Genomic DNA, 21949 nt, shown 5'->3' on the forward strand with positions numbered 1-21949 from the left:
TGCAGAGTGCATGCATTGCCTTTCAGTCTGGCCCAAGGCTATGCCTTTGTGAGGAGGGTTGAAAGATTTGGGTGGTTGTAAAGAAATGTAAACCAAGGATTGCACATCCTTGCAGGTGAGTAAGGCTACTTTCCAAACGGAAGACAGAGAAAACAGCTTTTGCATATCCATGAGATTGAAGGAGAGCTCTGTGTTTATGCTGCATATATTCACTTCCTTCCAAAGGTACCCAGGAATTAATAAATCCATTGCAGTCATACAGAGTACACAGAAAAACTGCAGGATCAGAGTCCTGGAAAATGCATTTGCTTAATTGCATGGCTTCTGCATTTCCCAAAGAAGGACTTCAATACATTCATTAAGCCATTCTTACTGAAATGTGCCACCATAAAGCAGACCTATCTGTCATTGCATTTGCACAATTACAGCTGTTTAATAAACCATTCCCAATATGTAAATGTAGCAACCATTCCTGTATTGCTTTTTTGGAAGCCAGTTCTGGCTGTTTGAAATGCCGAACGGAACTTCATTTAGAGAAACACAAGATTACATTGCACTTCTCATGGAACCTACCAGCAGAGCAGTGCCTCCCTCTGCTCCTGCCCTTTCCAGCCTGCCCATTTCAGCAGCAATCCTCCCAACCAGCCCTCCTTCCTTCCTGCCCACTGGCACAGAACACTGCACGTCTCATGCTGGGGGCACTGTGCCTCAGTGCTGCTCAGGATTCATGTGGTCATCAGGTAATGAGGAACCAAACCCTTTTTCTCCCCCTGTGTGCTCCCTTCTCCTCCAAGGATGCAGGTGACATGTGGGTCTGCTGTGACTGTGTTGCTTTTCCAGCTCAGGGCAGCCACAGTGCGTCACAATATGTCAGCATGACATCAGTTCTACACTGTGAACATCAATTACTGACTCCAGCTATGGGAAACACTCCTTTCCCTGACACTCACACCCATATACATTTTATTGTACTGAGGTTTTTTAATTGTTAATTCCATTTCCCAGAAACCTCTGTGATCCACCATTACTGTTGCAATTCTGACTGTTGAAAACAAACAAAAAAAATCTGAATGGAGCTGAATGAATTCTCAAACCCAAAGCTCCCATCTGCTATCAGTCTGTGTTACAACACAGAAATTAAGCCACACAGCTGACACACTAAAGAATTATCCACACATGCCCTGTGAGCCTGCATCCAAGGTTTAGTTGTGATTTTAAGGCCATTACCCATGAGGAACAGTATCAAACTACTTGAAGAAGAAAATTCCCACCCAGGATTGCCAGCTGTCCTCATACTGCTGTGCCCAAATGAGCATAGTCAAAGCCCACAGAAGGCAGTTGAGAAGGAGAAGAGGGAGTGTCAGCTCTCGGGCACTCAATTATGGCTGAGCATCCTTTGTGAAACCACTTACTCGTGTACCCCCTGAATTGAAATGGGGCCCTAAACCACCCTCCTTGTTAAAACATTTCAGAGATCTGCTTTCACACTGCATCCACCTGCTAGACTGAGTTACAATAGAGAGAGAAAATGATAACAAAATGTAACAGCATCCTGTTGTCACATCAAAGAAACCCAGAATTTCTCCAGCCAGCATCCACACAACCTGAAATTGGTTCCTGGGAAAGTACAGCCCCATCAGAGCACCTGTCCCCACACCTGGGATGCAGAAATGGTCACAGGCTCTGGTTTGGAGGAGCCCACAAGAAATGCATACATATCTGTGCTCAGCAGGAAGATGTTCAGCTGCACTCTGTGCTCTCCAGTGTGAGCTCTTAACGATCAGATCCCCAGCCCGCAGATGAGGAGGAAAGCACAGGGTTACATGAGCCAGAGCATCTGGCAGGATGGGCTGAGCAATTCCCATTTCTTAAAAATCTTCTGCCCATCTGCAAAAGACTAATGGGAGAAGCATGGCACAAGTAATAACCCAGGAGCTTGTTCATCAGTCTGAGGATCGGTGTGGGAGCAGAGGAAGGTTAAAGCCCATTAGAGCTGGAATCTGACTACAGAGTCCTCCCAGTAACCCAGAAGCATGCAGCTATTGGTTCAGAACTGCAGTGGCAAACCTCAAGTAAAACAAGAACAGTAGAAGCAAAACACCAGCAGAAACAGAGCCTTGCTGCACAGATCTCAGCATGGAATCACTCCACATCCTGAGGATGGGGGAATGCTGGATGGGAAATTGTGCCTTATTTCGAGCACGGGCCAATTGTGGAACTTATTACTTCAGGGAGTGTGGGGTCAAATGCTGTGCCTGAATTCATGAAAAAAGGCAACATTGTGATGTTTGTAAGCAGATGTGCACAAATTGCACCACGGTTCCAGCTTTCTCCATTTCCAGTATCTCTCCATGATGTTTACAAGATGCCACAAAGCACATCCCACCCTGAATGTGTGTCCAGGTCCTATAATATCATGGTGACTTGTGGACAAGCCCCATGGGATGTGAGAACTGTGGCACCATGAGCAGAAGCCTGAGGGCCCCGCAGATCCATGTGGATATTAAAAGATGCTGACTCACAGAACGTGGAACAGCTTTAGAAGTGAATGCACTGCACCCAAATAGGGAAACAGGGAAAACAGCACCAAAGACAAAGAAACAAAACAAAACAAAAAAAAAACAAACAAGAAAAAATCATCCTCTTGCTGATTTTTGTTCTTGTGGTTTGAAGCTGCAGTAGGCATTTACAGAACAGAATAATTGCTGGTTCAGAATCCCCTCTCCCTTCTCACCTCTACTCCCACACTTGCAGTATCAACACCATCACCAAGCAACCAATGTTGTGGCTGGGGAGGACTTGAGAAAAACTTCCTCTAAAATAATAAAAATAAATAAATAAGAAGAGTCAGCGATCTTCATATTGAAATCCTCAAAATATTCAGAATGAAGGACAAAAACGTGCTTTGAAAAGCTAAAGATAACAGAACAGCCCTATTTATGGAGGATTATTGCTAACTCGTACCAATAAAGCACAATGTACTCAATTCCTCTAGACAAGAAAAAGCAGCTTTGTCTTTAGAGCAAGAAGGATATTTAAGGAAATCAAGGAGTTCTGTAGCTTTTTTTTTACCTCTGGCCACAGAGCTTTCATTAGATTTATTTATTTATTTATTTATTTATTCCCAAATGCATAAGGGTTTTTTCCTTAAAAAAGTAAGCAGATTCTCAGATTCTCATACATTAAGATAACTGTAGAAACTTGGTCCCACATATCAGGGAACTGACAGGTCTACTGAATATCTCACGGTGAAAAATGTTCTTTTACCATCTCTCAAACACAGAAGGAAAGTGGTTGAATCAGAACCCGAACACCACAGGATTAGCATGAAATACAGCAAAATTCTCCCAAGCTGCCCTTCTCTCTCCATCCGGAGTCAATGAGAGATTTCTCCGCAGCTGAGCAAAATCACAACTTCTTCAGTGGTCCTCTTAAACAGTTTTAAGATGTCCTGGATTTTTGCTTGTTTTTACATCATTAAAAATTGCAATTCCTCAGCTAGAGAACAGAGCGAAATCTAGTACCACTAGCAGAGCTTAATTTCCCTTTTACACACAGCCAGCTCTGGAGCTTTACGTTTATTTGGTCTTCCTTTCATCCAAAGGCAGGTGGTGCCTGGGAGGCGAGCTGCACGTGCACAACTGGCAGTGCTGATCAGAGCTGTCCATCAGGATGATTTATGAGATGAGGACTAAGCAAGCTCCTGGCTTCGTGCACTTGCCGTGGGAGATGTTCTCCTGTTGATACCCAATGGTGAAAGGTTTTTGGCGTTGTCATGGGAACGGCTCTCATCCTCAGTGCACAGCCTCTCCTCTGTGTGAGGCTGCCTTTCTTGTTTATTGTACAAAGCCATTTTTCAAGAGTCTTTTGCCTTGGGTTTTCAATAATCTTATCTTTCCCAAAAAACCCAGGCTATAGAGTTTGTAATGATGGACACTGATCAAGTCCCTAGAGGGAAACAGGCAGGGCCAGTATTTGTCTACAGCACGAGCTAATTTTCTCTTGCAGGAAAAGTGATTTGAAAGCTGCATTATCCTCTCATATTTAAAAGGCTCACTTTTGCTCTTACACGCACTTCTTTACTTCCCTCTGGAATTCAGTAGTTTGAAGTTACTCAAGGTGAGAAGCTGCAGCCAGCACACTGTGCTGCCCTTCTTAAGATGTGCTGATACATTTGCCATGTCTCCTTTCAGCAAGTGATGTAAGCTGTGTAGAAAGACAACTGCTACAATGCTCCTGCATCTCTAAGCTACAGCAACAGGAGTAGAAAACTGGAACTTCTACAATGCAACCACCAGGGGCTCTTGATATGTCTTCATGTTACCTGCTCAAGGATGAGGCAATAACATGAAGACACACAAACCAACAAGTTACTGAACATAGCAACAGACTACCTTATGCTTACTGATGTGGTACCACAGCTGTATCACAACCAGGACCCCATAAGAAACCCACTACTAATGGGCAGGAACAGCTCTTAGATATATCAGACTGAACCATATATGAACCTAGCTGTCACAGCAGATCTTTGATTTAAGAATGGAAGTGGGAGAAATATTTTTTGTCAATTCAAAATGACCTTTTTTCATCCAGTATTCTCCATGAAACAGAAACTTGAAAATAACGAGGGTTGAGGAGTCTAGAGGAAATGCTAAGTCACAGCTTCAACCAGTGATGGAGCACCTGGTGAGAAGGGAAGGCCAACCCAAAAGGCTTCAGCTGTATGCAATGTACCTGAGTGACCAGAAGGACTGGAGCCAGGATCCACCCCTCTCCAGACCTCATTTAAGGGTTGGCTGTGGAAGTAAGAGCACATTGCTGGAGATCCCTGCCTCCTGTAGGCTTTCTAAAGGTAAGTAGCTATTTTCCTTAATTTTGTCTGCCTGTCTGTCCGTCTGTCTATGGCTGCTGCAACTCAGCTCATTCTCATTTGCTGCAGCCAAAGGTTTTGCCGCTTATTGTGGTTCTTTTATATCATGTTATAGTTTTACACTTGGCAAGTCAGCCAGGTACTCATTTATGATGGATTACCTTTAAAAAAAAAAAAGTGTTGGATGGTCACTGGACCCTGTATGTACCAAAAGAGGAACTCCTGGGGCAAACCCTGGGATTCCTGGGTTCTCCATAGTTAAACACTGTTCAGATTATTGAAGAATGGTGACCTATAAGGGACAGCGGTCCCATTATTAAATCCTTTTCAAAAATAGCTGACTTATTGAATTAATTAGGACAAAACTGTCTGACAACTGAGGAAAGAGTGCTGTGGCATGGCTGCTGCTACTCACTATTAACGCATATCATTCCTCAGAGGAAGAATTAAAAGGTAAAAATGAGCTTTTAAAAGCTCGTATTAGACAACTGGAAAATAAAATTACATCTTTGTCAGGGCAAACCACCCCACCTTCAGATGGAACTTTCCCTTTGAAATTATCACTAGAAAGGAAAAAGGACTTGGGTCTTAAAATGCATCTATTTGCAAGACCCTGAAGCATGAGGACTTCACACAAATGTTGGGGTCAGGGAGGGTGTTTCACAACACTTACTCATGGCAGGTGCCAATCAGCATTTCCTGAAAGACCAACAGAATGGATTAATGCCAGGACTAAACATCTGACAAGTACTATAGCAATTTAACAAAGGTCTTATACACAAATATAGTAGGGTATTGCTTATGTACTCAATAAATGAGATTGCAATTTAAGTGCTTTAAGATACTACATCATTTCATTGATTATAGTAAAAGCTTCTACCACTTGGCAATATCACATGTAACTATCCAATACGGTCTTTTGCTACCTGATTGTCTCCAATACTGTAGGAGAAGGGCAGTCTGGGGAATATTACATTTGGAAGACTAATTTTCTAAGCCTTACTAAGGAGAGACTGCATCTTTTATAGATCCAGTACTCTTTTCTTACAGCATCTGGAAAGAGAAAGGAAGAATTTGTATTGTTAATCATAAAATAATGGAACAGTTTGGGCTGGAAGGGACCTCAAGGATCATAAAGCTCCAACCCTCTGCTGCATGCACAGCCACTGACCTCCATATCTAATACCAGACCAGGCTGAATATTTGAGTTGATTTTGAAAGCATAACATATTTTTCAATAGTGGGTTCATTCTGCTGCTGACATAAGCAGCTGCCTCTTCAGGTTCCTAGGGCCCAGTATGGGGCTTCTGCAGCATAAGGAAAACCTTCCAGTGACTAAATGCTGCTGTGATTACATACCCTCACTAAGGAATTGACTTCTAGTTAACAGAAGTTCCTCACTGCTGAAACCAGAACTCTAGCTACTTACTCACAAGCAATTCCTCAGCAGATTGCATCCCTCTGTTTATAAACCAGAGTTTTCCCAAGCAGGCCTGAAAGGCAGATTATGCCAGACAGTGAAGAACAAACTTTTTTTTTCAGTCCTGCTACTCTGGGATCACTGCACTGTGAGTCATTAATTCACAGAGAGAGCTTGTAGCATGTAATAAAAAGCAGAGCCTTGCTCTAAAGTCCCTACTGCGGTGACCAGGAGGGGTACAGTGCTGCTAGACTTTGCTGCACTACACTTACACCTATCCTAATCAAGCACCTCTCCTCAGCCCTTTAATGTTTTATGAAAGATCCTCACCACAGACAGTAGATAGGATCTAAACAAGTCATAATTTTGTTTAAGCAGATCCAGAACCAGGGGTACATTGAAAGAAATATATTCTCTTTGCATGCTGGTAGGTCACAGGACAAGAGGTGCTGGCCTTAAGCTACACCAGGAGAGGTTCATGTTGGATATTAGGAAAAATTACTTCCCAGAAAGAGTGGTGAGGTATTGGAATGGGCTGCTCAGAGACATGGTGGAGTCACTGTTCCTGGGGGCTTTCAACAAAAAAAGCAGATGTCCTACTGAGTAACATGGTCTAGAACAGTCGCAGTTGGATTGGATGGTCTTAGTGGTCTTAATGATTCTATGCTCTTACCTGCTGGAGCACAGCAGTTGACAGCAAGATTGCCTAGAACAAACGAGGCAGGATCAGGCACTACAGTGATGGCACTACACAGGGTGAGCAACCTCACGCCAAGAGAACATTTTTATTTCCATTTATAGAAAAGTATGAATATAAATCAGCAAGATATAAAGAAAACAATTCACATATTTTCCAGTTTAGAAGAAAAAACACAATACTACAGATAGCCTCCACAGGTACATCTGGGATGACTTGCTATTTAGAGCTCCAGGACTGCACTGCATTTGGGGGCAACTCCAAGATGCTCCTTGAAATGTGAAGTCCAATTCCCATTTATCTCTGGTACCTTCAATCCTCACAGATTGGAAAAGGCTCATTTCTAAGTTTTGTCATTATCTCAGCAGTGCAAGATCAACCTTATGTAAGATTGAGGATCAATATGAAACAAAGATCAATATGAAATGATGAGACTGGGGGAGGGAGATGAAGGAGAAAAAAAAAAAAAGGAAAAGATATATGAGCACAAGGATCTATGAAGAAATGCTATTGCCACAAAAAAGACATACTTGAGTTAATTCATTCTGTGTTGTGTTGTTGTTGGTTTTTTTTTTTTCGGTGGGACTTCAGGAAACAGTAATTAAACTTGGATTTATAAGGATTTTTTTTTCTCGGTTTTCTTATGTGAGGGAGGAGGTGAAGTCACTGGGGCCAGAAAAGCTTCTCTCAGGCAGAAGAGGCAATAGGAATGGATATACAGAGCCTGACACTTCACAGCCAGCCTGATTTCTTTGGAAACTGTGGAGTAGAGCATTCAGGGTGACCCAGGACAGACAGCAAACTCTTGAAAGTAAGCAGCACAGCCTCTGCTGTGGAGAAGTCATTGTTTTGGTTATGGTTATTACTGCATGTTTGTGCCAGACAAGCCATCACAGTGCTCACTTGCTGGGACCGTCAGGAATTAGATGAACAAGAAGCTGTGAACAGAAGGACAGGAGCAAGTGTCCAGCTGGCGAATTCTCTTCCACGTTCCACTGCAGCGAGGGTTCCCCACCGCCTGCCAGTGCAACAGCTGATTCCTGAAATGGAAGCATAAGAGGAAGAAAGTCAGCCTGCTGCACTCCCACAGCAGGAAGGCACTTGTTCAAGCAAAGCAAATCACCTAGTAAGTTCCATTTAGGTTGCTAACACCTATTTTCACTTCATGGACCCAATTCTTCACTTCTGCTGCTGTAAAGAACTATCTGCAGTGACCTCCGCAGGGTTACAACAACATGAAGCAGACCACAATCAGCCAAAGCAGCACACAGCGTAGGTGTTAAACCCAAAAGGAGTCAGAGAAGCATTCTGCAAGGCATCCATCAACCATTGCATGCAACCATTCACAAAATGATCCCGCACCCCTGTAACTCCTGTCCTGAAACAATTTCCAGGTTGCAGAGTGGGCAAATTCAGTGTTTTTCTTTGTTAACACCATGCCTCCGCTCAGCAGGCAGAGCTCTATTGCCATCCATAGCCAACGAGATATGGAATATTCCCAGCATGCAATCCACAGCATAGGTCTGTGTGAGGGACATGAGCATCTCTGGGTAACCATGTCAGTGGAACACCTGCTGAAGTTTTTCTATCTTCCTAAGAGCTGTACACGAACACAACTTCCTGATGCAGCTAGCTGAAGGTATCAAAGCTTCACTTGTTGGAACAAGCTTACTGACAGGTCTCCTAAGGAGAAGATGAAAAAAAAACTTGAAAAACCCAAACCACAACACTTTTCCTTCAGGCAGTCCATCAATACCTCAACCAGAACCGAACAGAAAAATATCCTATTAAAACAACCAAGCAGATCCACAGGCTATTTGTCACAATCAGTGGCTGCAGAAGAAATATTTGCCGGAGAGCCACAGAAACAGAAATTTTGCTGTAGCATAGGCTCACTGCAAGCAGCAGCAGCACAGGCTTTATTAAGATACTTACTCCCTTATGAGCACGCAGACATAGATTTGAACATGAGACCTGCAAAATTCATCTCCGTGAGCAGCCAGAGCAAAAGAAACACACACGGTGTGTTCCTTCCTCAAATTGATGGTGCAGTAGTTTAAAGGAATTCCTCACACCTTGTGTCTCAACACTGTCCTTTGGAGATGCACAGATACCAGTTTGATACCACCTCATGCCCTGTGCAGAGGGCTGCCAGCAGAACAGCCAAACAGATCCCTAACTTGTTTTATAGTTCTGGAAACTGGAATTACTACTGCAGCTCCACACGGCTAACTCTGCCCTTAGTTTAATGAGATGTCATGCTCCAGAGCAGGGTTTTATGCATCACACGTGGTTGGAAAAAGGCTCACTGTATTTTTCTCCTGGCTTAAGGTCATTTCAAAATACCAGAATCCACAGAGGGAGGATTAAGCTCCCCGATAAAGCAGGCTGCACACAGGGCAGACCCATACCTTTCAAAACTCTGGGCTGCAATTTTACCTTTAAAAGGCTTCACTGCTTAAACACATCAGCTAAGCTTACCAACTCCAGTCTAGCTGGTGGGGAAGGCAGATACTGACTTTATAAATCACATCCATCTATTCTCTTTCTCTCCCCGCCCAACAAGCATGAGCATAAACTACTGCAGTCCGGATGGATGTTTATGTGCTACCACCACCACAGCTTGCTCCAGATGATGAAGAGCAGCTGATCCGCCTCAACACAGGCTGAGTAACAATTTCACAGATGTCAAGTCTGCTTCTCTGGGCTTTATTTGTAGATCTTTCAGAATATGATGCAAAATTAACAGATCAATTTCCAGGTTTAATGCTCCACCTTCTTTATCTCATAACCTTCCAGAACGAAGAAGCCAATCGGAGCTATTGAATTATCCCACCTTATCCTCATCTGGTGGCCATAAAGATCTGACCACAAATCAGAAACATGGGAAACTCCTGAGCTTGCATTCATTTCACAACAGGGGTTAAAATGAATTAACCTCTACACAGTACAGGACAGGTGGAAGGCACAGACAACAACCATCTCTCTTCATCTTGACACATTTATAAGCCAGACTCCACTTAGACACAAGACGATAATTAGGAAATACTCATCAAAATATACCAGCATTGCCGAGTTTATTTTAAACTCTTGTCAGATGTTTTCCTTCCTGAGAGTCACTCTTGGAACAATATCTCAGTGAACTAAATGCTGGCATGAGCTGCTGAACCAACAGTGTGAGCAGAGTGGAGCACAGGCACGGCGTGGGTGTGACAGCAGCAGCTGTATGTGCATCACTGCACAGCCTGACAGACCCAGGGTAGTGCCATGGCACAGGCCGGCCACACACACTTGCTCTGAGGTCACCAGCAAGCTGCCCCTGGCTCCCCAGCAAAGTGACCAGTAGAGCTGCACAGGCAAAAATTCCAAATGAGGGTGAACTGAGCAAGCAGCCAGAGACTCAGGGGCAGATCTAAGTGCACTCGCACATGCAGCACACTGCTTCCTAGGTGCTGGCATCAGCTCTGACCTCCCATCGCCTTTTTTCTCAGGGCAGCAGTTGCCTTCCCATCTTCTTTTGCTGTTCTTTCCAAGCATTGTGCTTCTGTTCTCCAGCAAGTCCCAGCCTATGCTCTCACCATGTGACCTTCAGAGCACCACTCCATGCCAACACTGCATGCTCAGCTATGCCCACTTACTCTAATCGAAGGCAGAAACCTTTTCATAGACACTTCCCTCATCCCAATCAATGGCTGTCCCCATCAAGAGTCCAGTTTCTTCTAAGAGACCACGGAGGTCAGTTTTTTCCACCAAGTAACCTGGTAAAAAAAGCATATTATTTCTAGAAAATAATTATGGGTTAGTTCTGTCCATATAAAGAACATCTATATTAAATACTTAGGATGTGATAGCAAGTAAATCAAGCGAGATATCCAGCCCTAACAAAGAACCAACTTGATCCACCATTGTAATAAGGTCACATAGTGTGGAAGAACACCAGACCGTGTCATGGAGGTTATCTAGTAGATGCATGTGAAAGGGAAGGGAGGCTTCATGTGCACACACAGGAGAAGGAAGCTGCAGAGTGGAGACATCACTCATATCCTACTTGCCAGCTGCCCACTCACCTCTGACCAAACTGCCCAGCACTGCTGGATCAAGGAGGCATGAAATGCATCTCCACTGTTTTCTGCAGAGCTTTGAGCTTTGTCCACTGCCCACGTCAGCCCACAGCAGCACTGCCTGTTCTGCAAGCTTACACTGCTACCTCGTTAATGAACTTAAGTAAACGCACACATTACGTCAGCTTGGCACACACAGAGAGCTCATACCTGCCCAGAAAATGCCACAGACATTAGTTCATTTGATATTATAGGCAGTAACACTGGAGAGGTGAAAGCTTACTGTATTGAAAGCTGTTTTCCCTGCTGGTTTTCACATGCCTATAACCTATGCCTACAGGAACAATTTCTAGGCTTTGCTGTGTTGGAGTGGATTCAAACCAGCTGCTGAGCCATGGGCTGAGTCTTGGTTCACTGAAGTCAGTAAACCAATCACCATTACCACTGCCCATCTCCAGACTTCAGCCTGCTAACGTGGATCAGATCAGTGTGATCCACACCATCACGTTTTCTTTGTGCTTCTATTCCATGTACAGTGCTGTTCACCAGATAGCTTGGCAAATGAAAATGCCTTTCTCTTTTTGCAGCCCTAAGAGGAAATGAATTCCTGAATGTATTTTTTATTTCAATTAATCTGATGTTCCTTTCTGGCTCCAGAACCTCAGTAAAATAACATTACTGCAATCGTTTAAAATAACATTCAGATTGAATGCAAGTAAAAAACTTTCCTAGCCACACCAACAAGTCTTTGTTTCTTCTTTGTCTAAAAAGCTTTTGGAACCTTTGTACACAACAAGGTGAAGCAAGGGAGAAGAGTCCAACATGACTTCCTCTTACTAAAAGCCTGAAACACCCTGATAAAAGAGCCTTACTGGTAGTCCTGCTAGCGCAATACTTTTTGTGCTTACACCCTAACAGACTCAGTTTAGAGCTCCTAATTCAAATGGACATACTGATTTCAACTTCTGTATGTTTTTAAAAAAATTCCTCAACACGGTGACGAGTAGCGTCAGCCCAGGCTGTTTTGTAGTTTCATAGAATGCCTTTAACAAACTCAGAAGGGAGTTAAATTTGAAGAGCATTTTATCTCAGAGAATTGTATCCATCAGGACAAAAGCGATGCAGAAGCTGTGCCTCCAGTGACCACAGCAGAAGCTGTGGACCCAGGATTCCTCTGCTGCTGGCTCTGCCACAGATGTGTCACATCTTCAAACCATTCCCTTCACCTTCACTGAAGTCCACCCAATCTTTACACCTTGGGTGCTCCCCATTAATCACCCCAAATCATCCTCAGCTTTCCAGGGAAAGGATGCTGAAAGAGCAGAGATTTAACAGTGCTAACATCCAAGTGCAGGTGCCAGCACTTAGCCCAAGCCCGTAAGCCAGCTACCACATGCCAGAAGTACTCACTAAGAGTCACTTGTAGAAACAAAATCCCCAGTTCTTAAAAAATCACTGACAAATTTTGTTTTATTAGACTGACCTGACAGGACTGTTAACCTTAGAGGTATGGCTGAAGACACCTTTAAGACACCACCACTAAAGAAAACACCAACTCACAACTGTTCCACTTAAAAGTCTGTGAGATTTAGCAGACCAAGTGTAGAACTTTCCAGTCCTGGCTCTGCCACTGGTTTAATACTTGACTTTTCTGCAAGAAAATGATTAGAAGATTTCTGGCCTAACTCACAGTATGCAGCAAGGATCACCAGCTAATACATGGGCAGTGCTCAGAGAGCTGAGCAAAGCACATTATGAAACTGGGACAAGCAGATCGAGGGAGGAGAATGAAAAATTCGGCATGAAAAAAGAAACCCAAACTCTTACCTTTGGCTTCCACTGCCATCCCCATAGCAATGCAGACTCTCAGAGTCTAAAGCCGGGTGCTGACACTCCACGCAGACAGTGTGGCCCTCCCTGAGGTACTGCATCCAGTGAGTGTATGAGTGGTGACTGTGCAGGCAGCCTTGCGTGATGGCCACAAGTTGGAACTCCACGCAGTACCTGCGGCCAAAATAACCATCGAGGGTTAGCTTCATAACCAGTTTAGAGCCTTCTGCAGCACTGGAAGAGCCAGAGTAAATTCAGAGACCACATCATTAATTAGAAACAAAAAAACAGCAGAAACAGGCAGCCCAAAGGAGCTGAAGAGGCAGAAGGGTGAGTTTCCCATGCAATAAAGTAGCAGATTCTGTATCCTGAGAACTTACTCCTTTCACACAGATCCATGCAAACAGCACCGTTTCCACTTCTGATACCAAGGCACAATCCCCCAAGGCAGCAACCCTCACAGCCCCACTGTGGCTCAGTGTGAACCCTCAGAGTCCCATAACATTTCTAATCCATCACACCTGTCCACATCAAACCTCAACAACATATCTAGACAGAACAGAAACTCTGCATTAGGAATACACACTGCTCTCTCATAGTAAGGACCCACAAGGTCCAGCTGGTAAATGACTCTCCTAAAGAGAAAAGACAAGTGCTGGACATACATCGGTTAAAGAGGTTACAAAGAAGTTTCATCATAGTGAGGACTGCGGAACACACACATCACACTCCAGTACCTACATTCTGACAGCACTCTCTTGTAGAGGAGCTGCTGCTCCACGTTTGGTGATTCTTCCCATCAAAGTCTACTGCTTCTTAAACTGTGCAGCACATGTACCACGTACACTTACAGTAAAGATGCACGTATAAACATTAATTATGATCTTTGGTTAGGAATCTTCTCAAGCAGTATCACTAACCACAGGCATGCGACTTTCAAAAGCTCCTTGCCTGGCATCCTACTGTGTAAAGATAGAGAAGACAACCAATGAGCACTCAAACTGGACACTGACAAGAGCTGAAGTGACTGGTCTTTGGTTTACTGATCACACAGCCTTTCTCTATGGCATCAGTCTACCAGCCTTACAGCAAGGCAGACTCTCAGCTTTCAGCCTCCCTGCGGATATCGCTGCTATTGAGGAGAAGGCAGCACCTTGCCCTTGTAAAGTGCCCTGTCCTGGGGAGAGATGCTGGTTCTTATCAGCAGGAAGCCAGGCCCAAAGCTGCAGAGAAATATTCAAGGTAGAGTATGACCGTGCCTCTGTGCTGACCAACTTACCCCACTCTTTCACTGCCATCAGCTGCAGCTCTTTTTTTCCTTGCTTTTCCAAACCCTCCTGTTGTTATTAACGCAGGGACTGCATATATCAAAGAGAAAAAGTACACAGTGTAAGTGGTTACACCACACTGAGGCCATCAATGTCTGCAAAAAAGCAGAGATGGGCCTTTAATGTCACTTGGTTTTATCTTTGGCAGGAGAGAGAAACAAACACAACCGTGTCTTTTCGTACTATTGGTTCCCACCAACCATTTCATTGAAGAGAAAATCTGTACTGTGGCCAGATTTTTGCTTGAGGAGTGTGCGCCTTCTTATCAGGCACACCCAAAGACAGAGGAGGAGGCAATATTTACCATTGGCATCAATGCAACAGGTTTGATAAAAGCAGTTGTAGCTAAATTCCAGACTGGACAGATTTTGACCCAAAAATAGCAGCAAATAAATTGGAAGCAGTTCTTTCAAAAAAATCAGTGAGGGTGTGTCATGAAAAATCAACCTGAACAAACTGAAATCAGGCTTTTCCTCCAGACAATAGCAGGAGGTTTCCCCTGCATGTATCCTGCTCCAGGGGAAAAGGCCATACCTTGCCTTTGATGGGTATTGCTCCTTCATGGCTTTTTGCAGATGACTCATTAATTAAAAAAATAGCATTCAACACACACTTCCAGAGGTTTTAAACCACCATTAATCTACCAACTCTATCAAAATTACCAGACATTTACCCTTGTGAGATCATGACAGGTCTGTAATATTTCACTTTTGAAATGCACCAGACCACAGTAAATGGCAGGAACTATTTTTAAATGTTGTCCCAGGAAGGATATCTCTACACCCCTGTGTGAAGAGCTCAGTTCTCAGTCCCACCTGACAGACCCAGAGCAAATCTGACGGTGTTTGAAAACAACTCTTTTCAAATAAAGACCAAATCTGCTGGCCCAAACAAGCCCTTCTCTGTTACCAAGGCACTTACATTTTCAGAGGACTTACTCAGGGACTGTTTACACTCTGTTCCTTGCTCAGTCCAGTACTCCACGCAGCCAGCCCTCTCCTCCAGGGCAGGACACGTCTCTCCTCCATTCTGGGGCTCCTGGATGACGCGCCTCCTCCGAACACGATATGTGGTCTTGCAAGGCTCTGCACAGCCACTCCAGGCACTCCACTGAGATACAACACAGGGGATAACTGGAGCAGTAAGAAACAAGGAGTGCAGAACGTTACAGAAATGAGTTTTTCTGTTTTCCAGCTGTGCTGGTAGGTCTGTTCCCAGAAGCTCCAGCGAACCAAAGCAGTCCAGGCTGCATGAGGCACTCACCTCCTGCTATGCTGCTGTGAGCTCCAGTGCAAATGCACTTGCACCAGGGAACTGAGAATGTTTTGTATTAGACTGAATCAAAGGATCATGAGCAAGAGCAGGGGTGAATGCATCAAGCTCTTCAGTGGCCACAGGAGCATAGGGTGACACCGCCCCCCCCCACCTTCACTGTCCTGACAACACCACTAAGAAACAGTTCTGCAGATGCTCAACCACACATTTGTTATTACAGCAAAAGATTACCTGAGACAAAATTGCCAAAACATTTCACTGCTTCTCTGTCCACTCTTCAACAGTGAACTGCACCATCTGTCCTGACTGAGCAGAAGGCAAAAGGAGAGTAGCATTCCAACCCTGGCTGTGCTGGCATCACTCCTCCTGGCAGGACCCTGGCTGGCTGCCCTAGCAGCAGTGCTTGGCCAGCACAGGAGCTCCTGGCTGCCATCAGCAGCAGCAGCGCAGCCTCACGTGCCTTCTGTAATTAACTGTGTCTCACAACTCAATCTTCCTTGCCTGACTGAGAACAGAAACAGGAGCACATGGGCACAGAGGAGCTGAGAACTCACCATGATCCCGTTTTCCTCATGTTTGGGTGGCCTACATTCACTTTATCTCAGGTAGCCGTCAGCATGCACCACTGGACACAGTGGCTGGAAAGCCGTGTTGTGCCACTTTGCCACAGGAATTCCTGAGCAGCCCAAGATGTCTTTTGGGTTCCTCAAGTTAAATGGGCTTCTTCTAGAAAGTTCCCTCATATCTCCTGTATATTCTTCATCAGCTGCAGCCCCACTCCTTCCAGTCCTGTACCTCATGACTGCATTGAGCCACAGTGCAGCAATGCATCACAGCAGCACTAAGGGCATCTGACTTCAGCAGGGCTGGTGCATGGATCTGGCAGGTCTGCGACATCACCGCTTCAATCTCCCACACACAGCAGCATTCCTGAGCAGCTCAACCCTGATACCTTGACGTGCTTCCCACGCCACACAGATAACTCCTAATGACTGCTTTACTCTCATTCAAAACCACAACTTGCCTTCAGAAACTTTAGGGAGATCTTTCAAATGCCACTGCTTTTCTCCACCCAAGGGCACTACAAGGGTGCTTTTTAAACCCATTCAAAGATTAGGAATGAAAGCAATTCTCTAACTAAGATGCAGCAATGTCCATGGCTTGTATGCTGCCCAACCTTATCGTCCTCTCGTAATCCTATTTATTTGGAATCTTCCGCTCTTTTCAGTTCCACTTGGCTTCAGACATTAACGTAAACACCATAATATTCTGCTTTAAAACCAGTTTGATAAAGGAGCTCCGTAAAGAAGGCCAGGCTGCAAGCGGACTCAGGCGAAGCGACGCGGCGCCGTCCCCGCGCACAGCCCCGAGCGCGGCGCTGCAGTACCGCGGAATCGCCACGGGGCGGCAGCACCGAGCTCAGTGCCGGGACGGAGCGCGGCGGCGGCGGGGAGAGCGCCCGCTGCCCTTCGCCACTTCCTCGTGCGTGCAGCCGCGGGTTTCACCGCCCGGCAGTGACACGGGCGAAGCACGCCATGGGCTCCTGCGGCCGCGCTGTCAGAGCGGTACCAGGGGGCACAGGCGGCACCGCTGCCTCGGGACTACGCGTGTTTAGGATCCCACGGGCACCTGCCCTGCACCCGCTCGGCAACGGTCTGCAGAGCCGCCAGCCCTTGCTGTCACATTCTTTGGGCTGAACTATCAGTTTTCTCATTAAAAAGGCAACTGAACCACAAGAACAGCTGCCTAAAGCAACTGCGTGAAGGCGCAGCTATTCAAATTAAAGAACAACAGAAAAAATAAAGACCAAAAAAATACCCATTATATAAGCGGACAGCGCTCCGTGAGGATGCTGTCTGTTGGAAAAGAACGCGGGATGGCTTCGCTAGTTAAAATAACGCCTGCTCAGCTCGCACCCCTCCCGGGCACTCAGCGCACCCTGCAGCCCTCGGTGCCGTCACGAGGATGCAGCCGGCTCCAGCCCACCCGCAGTCGCACGCTATCCGAGAGGCACAGCGACGGCTTTCTGCTCACCTGGGCAGGCCTGGGAGTAATCGTGGCAGCAGTCGAGGGTGTGTTCGCACACCTGGTCGCAGTAGCACGGCCCGTATGAGCCGTCGGGCCGCCAGCCGGTGCTGCGGCAGGACGGGGCGCGGCCCGGGCAGCACAGCCCCAGGGCGGCACAGCCGGCGGCGGCGGGACTTGGGGCCGGGAGGAGGAGGAGGAGGAGGAAGTGGAGCAGTGGTGGCGGCGGCGGTGGCAGCGCGGCGGCACGGCCGGGGCAGCGCGGCATGGCGGGGCGGCACGCAGCGCAGCTTCGGCCCCGGCTGACGGAGCTCCGCGTCCCGCGGCTTTCGGGCGCTGGGAGGGAAGCGGCCGGCCCGCCTCCCAGAGCGAAAGGCAACGGGCGGCGGTGAAGACCCGCCCGTCTGAGCGCTGCCCCGGGCCGGGAGGGCAGGGCTGAGAGCTGGAGGCTGCGGCCGGGCACCGGCTGAGCTCCGGGCTCGTTGCGGTTCCTCTTTTGCTTTTGTTTTCCTGGGGGCGCCGGAATGTTTCTGTGGCTTTGTGGCATCTCACGGTGCTCGTGCAGAGTTCCGCGTGTGCGAAGTTATAAAAGTACGGGGTGCGATTTCCACGCTGACTGCCTGCACTTCGGAAATCATGGTGAAGGATATCAGCCAAACCAAATGACAAAAGAGACCGCTTTTCCCCAAACTGGGCGCCAGCACACCTGAGAAGCCATTAAGCGCCTGAAGCTCTGTTCCCTCTCGGCTCAGTGGCAACACATCTCTGCAGAATTACTCTGAATTATCTGTCAAATGCAAAGAGCTTAAAGCGATTAGAGCCACTCCCGTGAATTACGCAGCTATTCGGGGGGATGCTAAAGGCTTGGCTTTAACTTCTTCTCAAACAGATGCTGTAAAATATCGATCACAACAGCTGTTACACCTCACTGAATAGTGAGCTGGGATTTATAAAACCCACCCACTGAATTTGATGACTGATTATGCCCTTGTATTAATGGTGGGTCTGGGCAGAGCATTCCCACAGTAGGAAACTGCAGCAAAGACAATTCTAGAAGAAGAAAAAAAAAAAAGAAAAAAAAACTATCACAGAGTGATCAGTGGGCAGTGCTGGAGGCATAGGAGCGTTACAACAAACCAGGCATGGCAAAATATTCAAAAAATATAAGAAGTAAAAGGAACTTCAGCTTCTTTGTACGGCTGCAAATACCTGTGTCAAAGAAAAAGATGGCTCATTTTCATGGCAGTGGTCCAATATTGTCTCTTTGGAAATCACACATGTAACAAATCCTACAGTGGGCAGGAGAGGAAAGGGCAGAGCACTAGAAAAGAGGCTGCGGGGTCTAGGAAGCAGGAACACAGAGATACCAGGTGTGTCAATTCCTGCCTCTGCCCGTGAGTCACTCACTGACTGTGGGTAGGTCATTCAATCGATGTATGGCTCATTCTTGATCTAGAACAGGAAGATCAACATTCAAAAGGAGATTGCATTACTCAGCTGTTAGTCTGCACAAACCAGAGGACTGTGCAGCTCTTGCATAGTTAACTGAAGGGCGGTGATGGAGAATATTTCCCAGGTGTTGCTGTTTCCGGCACTGATGCTGCCAGCGTTCCAAGTCCAACACAACCACATTATTCCAAGGCACAGAAAACCAACTGAATAGAAAATAGTTTTAGAAAACAATGTGTCCACATAAACACTGCAGTTTTGATTGACCCTGTGCTATTGGGAAAACTGGATCTGGGTCCAGACCTCTCAATGGCATTTACGTAGTTTACATTCAATCCACTCCCACCTAAAGCTCCTGGGAGCAAACTTTGTTGCTCATCTCTCATTCCTGGTCTGAAAAGAAGAGTTTTCCCTTGTTTTGGTTTGGCATTATCCTGGGGGATTTTTTTAGGACTTTTTTCCCCTCCTTCTTTCATGCACTAAAGAAAATAATGTTGAAGAAGCTGGGGAGAACATGGCCCAGGCCATGCTGGACCTGCCAAGCCCAGCAAGAAATCTGTTGCAAGCAGGACTGTTGGCCCTTTGAGAAAAATTAGGGCCAAGCAAGCATTCAGTAGCAGAACAGCTTACAGGGCTGCCCCTGGCAGTGGGAATTGTGTCTTCCACCCTACAGGGAACATCAAGAGGCAGGTCACCAGGGCAGGTGGAAAAGCTGTTTTATCTGCTTGTGCAAAACACAGCTGCCTTCCCTGCTAGCCTTGCAGGGTTCCTTCCCTCCAGCTCATTTCCCCTACCTTAATTAGGCTGCACTGTGCTGGAGCTGCCACTGACCCAGTTCCCAGAGGCCCTCTTGTGCCCTTCATTAACAAGGATGGACAGAGGATGTCAGCAGATGGAACGTCCCTCTGAAGTGACAAAGAGAAGCTTATCCTCCCTTCCACCGGGTAGTGCTCATCACTGTCCATTAGTGCTCCTACCATGAGCTGCTCCACCCATCTGTGTAACAGGGAATGCTGTCCAATACCAGCAGCTCCTTAAGCTTTATTTTGCACTATTTTCCTCCACCTAAAAAAAAAAAAAAAAAAAAAGTCTGGGTACTTTTACCCTATCTCCTATATATCCATCTCTGTATCTATCTGTGTCACCTGATGATTTACACGCACAGTGCCAATGCATTAGGAGAACAGTATTTCCTTTGCTCTGTTTGTACAGTCTCTTGCACGTTACATCCTTTGTTCAGGACCTGGATTCTTGTGCTCTGTAGCAGTGAGGAAACTCAGAAAGGTATTGGTGCACGGGACAAAAAAAGCTAATTCTGGTTTAGAGCATCAGATTTTCATCTCCATTGTGGCAGCCAAGTCTGTAAAAGCATAAAAGGAAAGTAGCCAACCAAGTGATCTGATTTCTTGGAGCTGATTTCTACAGCTCTGTGTGGGCCACATGAGAACTGGCTGCCAGCTCGTGCAAACCCTTCTCAGAAGGCTCACAAGAGATGCTCTGCTTTTTTTTTCTGTTTCAGTGAGAAGTACCATCAGTTCATATGAGCCTTCAGAATATGACACAAATCAACAGAAATGACAATAATAGTTGCCCAACACAAAGCAAAGCTCAGTGTTCCCACCTACACTTTTGCTGCTGTGAGCAGATACCTACTCAAAAATTGATTCCAGCAGGAGAGTCTGTGCCCTGTTGATGGCTGCTCTTCTTTGTATCCTAACTCATTCCCAGAGCTGAGCAGCATGCAAGGGCACACATTTCCAGGCTTTGCTGATCAGACTTTTAGCAGTGTGGACATAAACAGGCTATGCTCTGCTAGGTGGAGAGGAGCATTGGAGGAATTCCAGTTGCAAACAGCACCTTTGTTCTCAGCTTTTGAATACCATCAAGGAAACAGATAAACTCTCAGAAATGTTAATGTTTTCAAAGAAAAGCTGAGACAAATAATCCAGTGTCCTACCACTGACAAACCTAATAGAAGCAACAAAACTCCAGAACCAGGAAACCCAGTGAGATGCCCTCACTTCCACTGCCAACCCTTAGAGGTCTGGGAAGGGGTGGATCCTGGCTTCAGCCATTCCTGTCACTCAGGTGCAATGCTTGCAGCTAGGTTCCCCTGGGTTGGCCCTGCCTTCCCACCTGGTGCTCCATCACTGGTTGAAGCTGGGGCTCAGCATTTCTGCTATACTCCTCCCAGCCCCCCAAATAAATGATGTTTCAGCAGCCTTTGAAATAGGCTGTTTCATTTCCAGCAGTATTTATATTCAGATGCAAACTCTAAATTTCTTCTTGCTCCTTTCAGGCTGCTGCTGTGGCTGAGAAGCAGCACTTGCCCTCAAGCAACCAAAGTGGGGCAGTAGAGAGGAGGACCAACGCGAAACCAAAGTGACCGAACTGCCCCATGCTGTTCTTAATGAACTCTTCCTTTCCTTTGTGCTGTGCTTCACTGCCCAAGTAGAATAGGGGCCAGCTGGCAACATGCCAAGGCCAAAGCCACCACTGTGTTTTTGTGCTCAGAGCACTTATCTGATTCTGTAGTTTGCTGGATGTTTTCTCATCCCACATCCTTCTCTCCATGTGGCAAATAGAAAAGAAAAACAAAAGGAAAAAAAAAGAAAAAAAGAAAAAAAAAACCTCAACACAGGAAAAGCAGGGCAAACAAGCAAAAAAAATCTGTCTGCCTTTAATGATTTACCCTACCTGGGTATTCCGTTGAAGCTTCTCACCTGAGAAAAATACATATTTTTTGTGTTTAACTGCCTTCCCTGTGTCCTGGCAGCGGGAAATGTCTGAATCTTCTCAGCCCTTCATCCCCAGGCCTGAGGATGCTGCTCTTCTGCTCCTGCCTGTCCCAGCTCCCACAGAGCAGCTCAGTGCACAGCTCTTCCCAGCACAGCTCAAAGACATCCTCTGACAGCTGGTTAGCAACCTCTTGCTCTGCCTCAGAGCTGCTCTCTCCATTCCAGAGCAGAAGGAAGAAAGGGAATTGAGCTCAGA

General features: G+C 46.1%; 1 protein-coding gene across 2 annotated transcripts; it reads right to left on the minus strand.

Moving 5' to 3' along the window:
* Positions 1-7032: 7032 nt before the first annotated feature.
* On the minus strand, positions 7033-18812 carry LOC128081041 (somatomedin-B and thrombospondin type-1 domain-containing protein-like). 2 transcript variants are annotated; one of them, XR_008206955.1, is made up of 6 exons: positions 17516-18812; positions 15145-15339; positions 14158-14236; positions 12876-13052; positions 10626-10745; positions 7933-8027 (listed from the first exon to the last, which is right to left on the minus strand). XR_008206955.1 is itself a non-coding variant. In XM_052683936.1 (5 exons), exons 1-5 carry the CDS (start codon positions 18051-18053, stop codon positions 7910-7912), a joined length of 1107 nt encoding a protein of 368 aa, XP_052539896.1. In that variant the 5' UTR covers positions 18054-18744; the 3' UTR covers positions 7033-7909. The 2 variants fall into 2 exon arrangements, 1 of the variants encoding a protein (XP_052539896.1); XM_052683936.1 differs by lacking the exon at positions 10626-10745 and having other exon boundaries at positions 7033-8027; positions 17516-18744.
* Positions 18813-21949: the final 3137 nt, after the last annotated feature.

Source organism: Tympanuchus pallidicinctus, unplaced genomic scaffold (genome assembly GCF_026119805.1).
Source record: "Tympanuchus pallidicinctus isolate F22 unplaced genomic scaffold, pur_lepc_1.0 scaffold20, whole genome shotgun sequence".
NCBI lineage: Eukaryota > Metazoa > Chordata > Aves > Galliformes > Phasianidae > Tympanuchus > Tympanuchus pallidicinctus.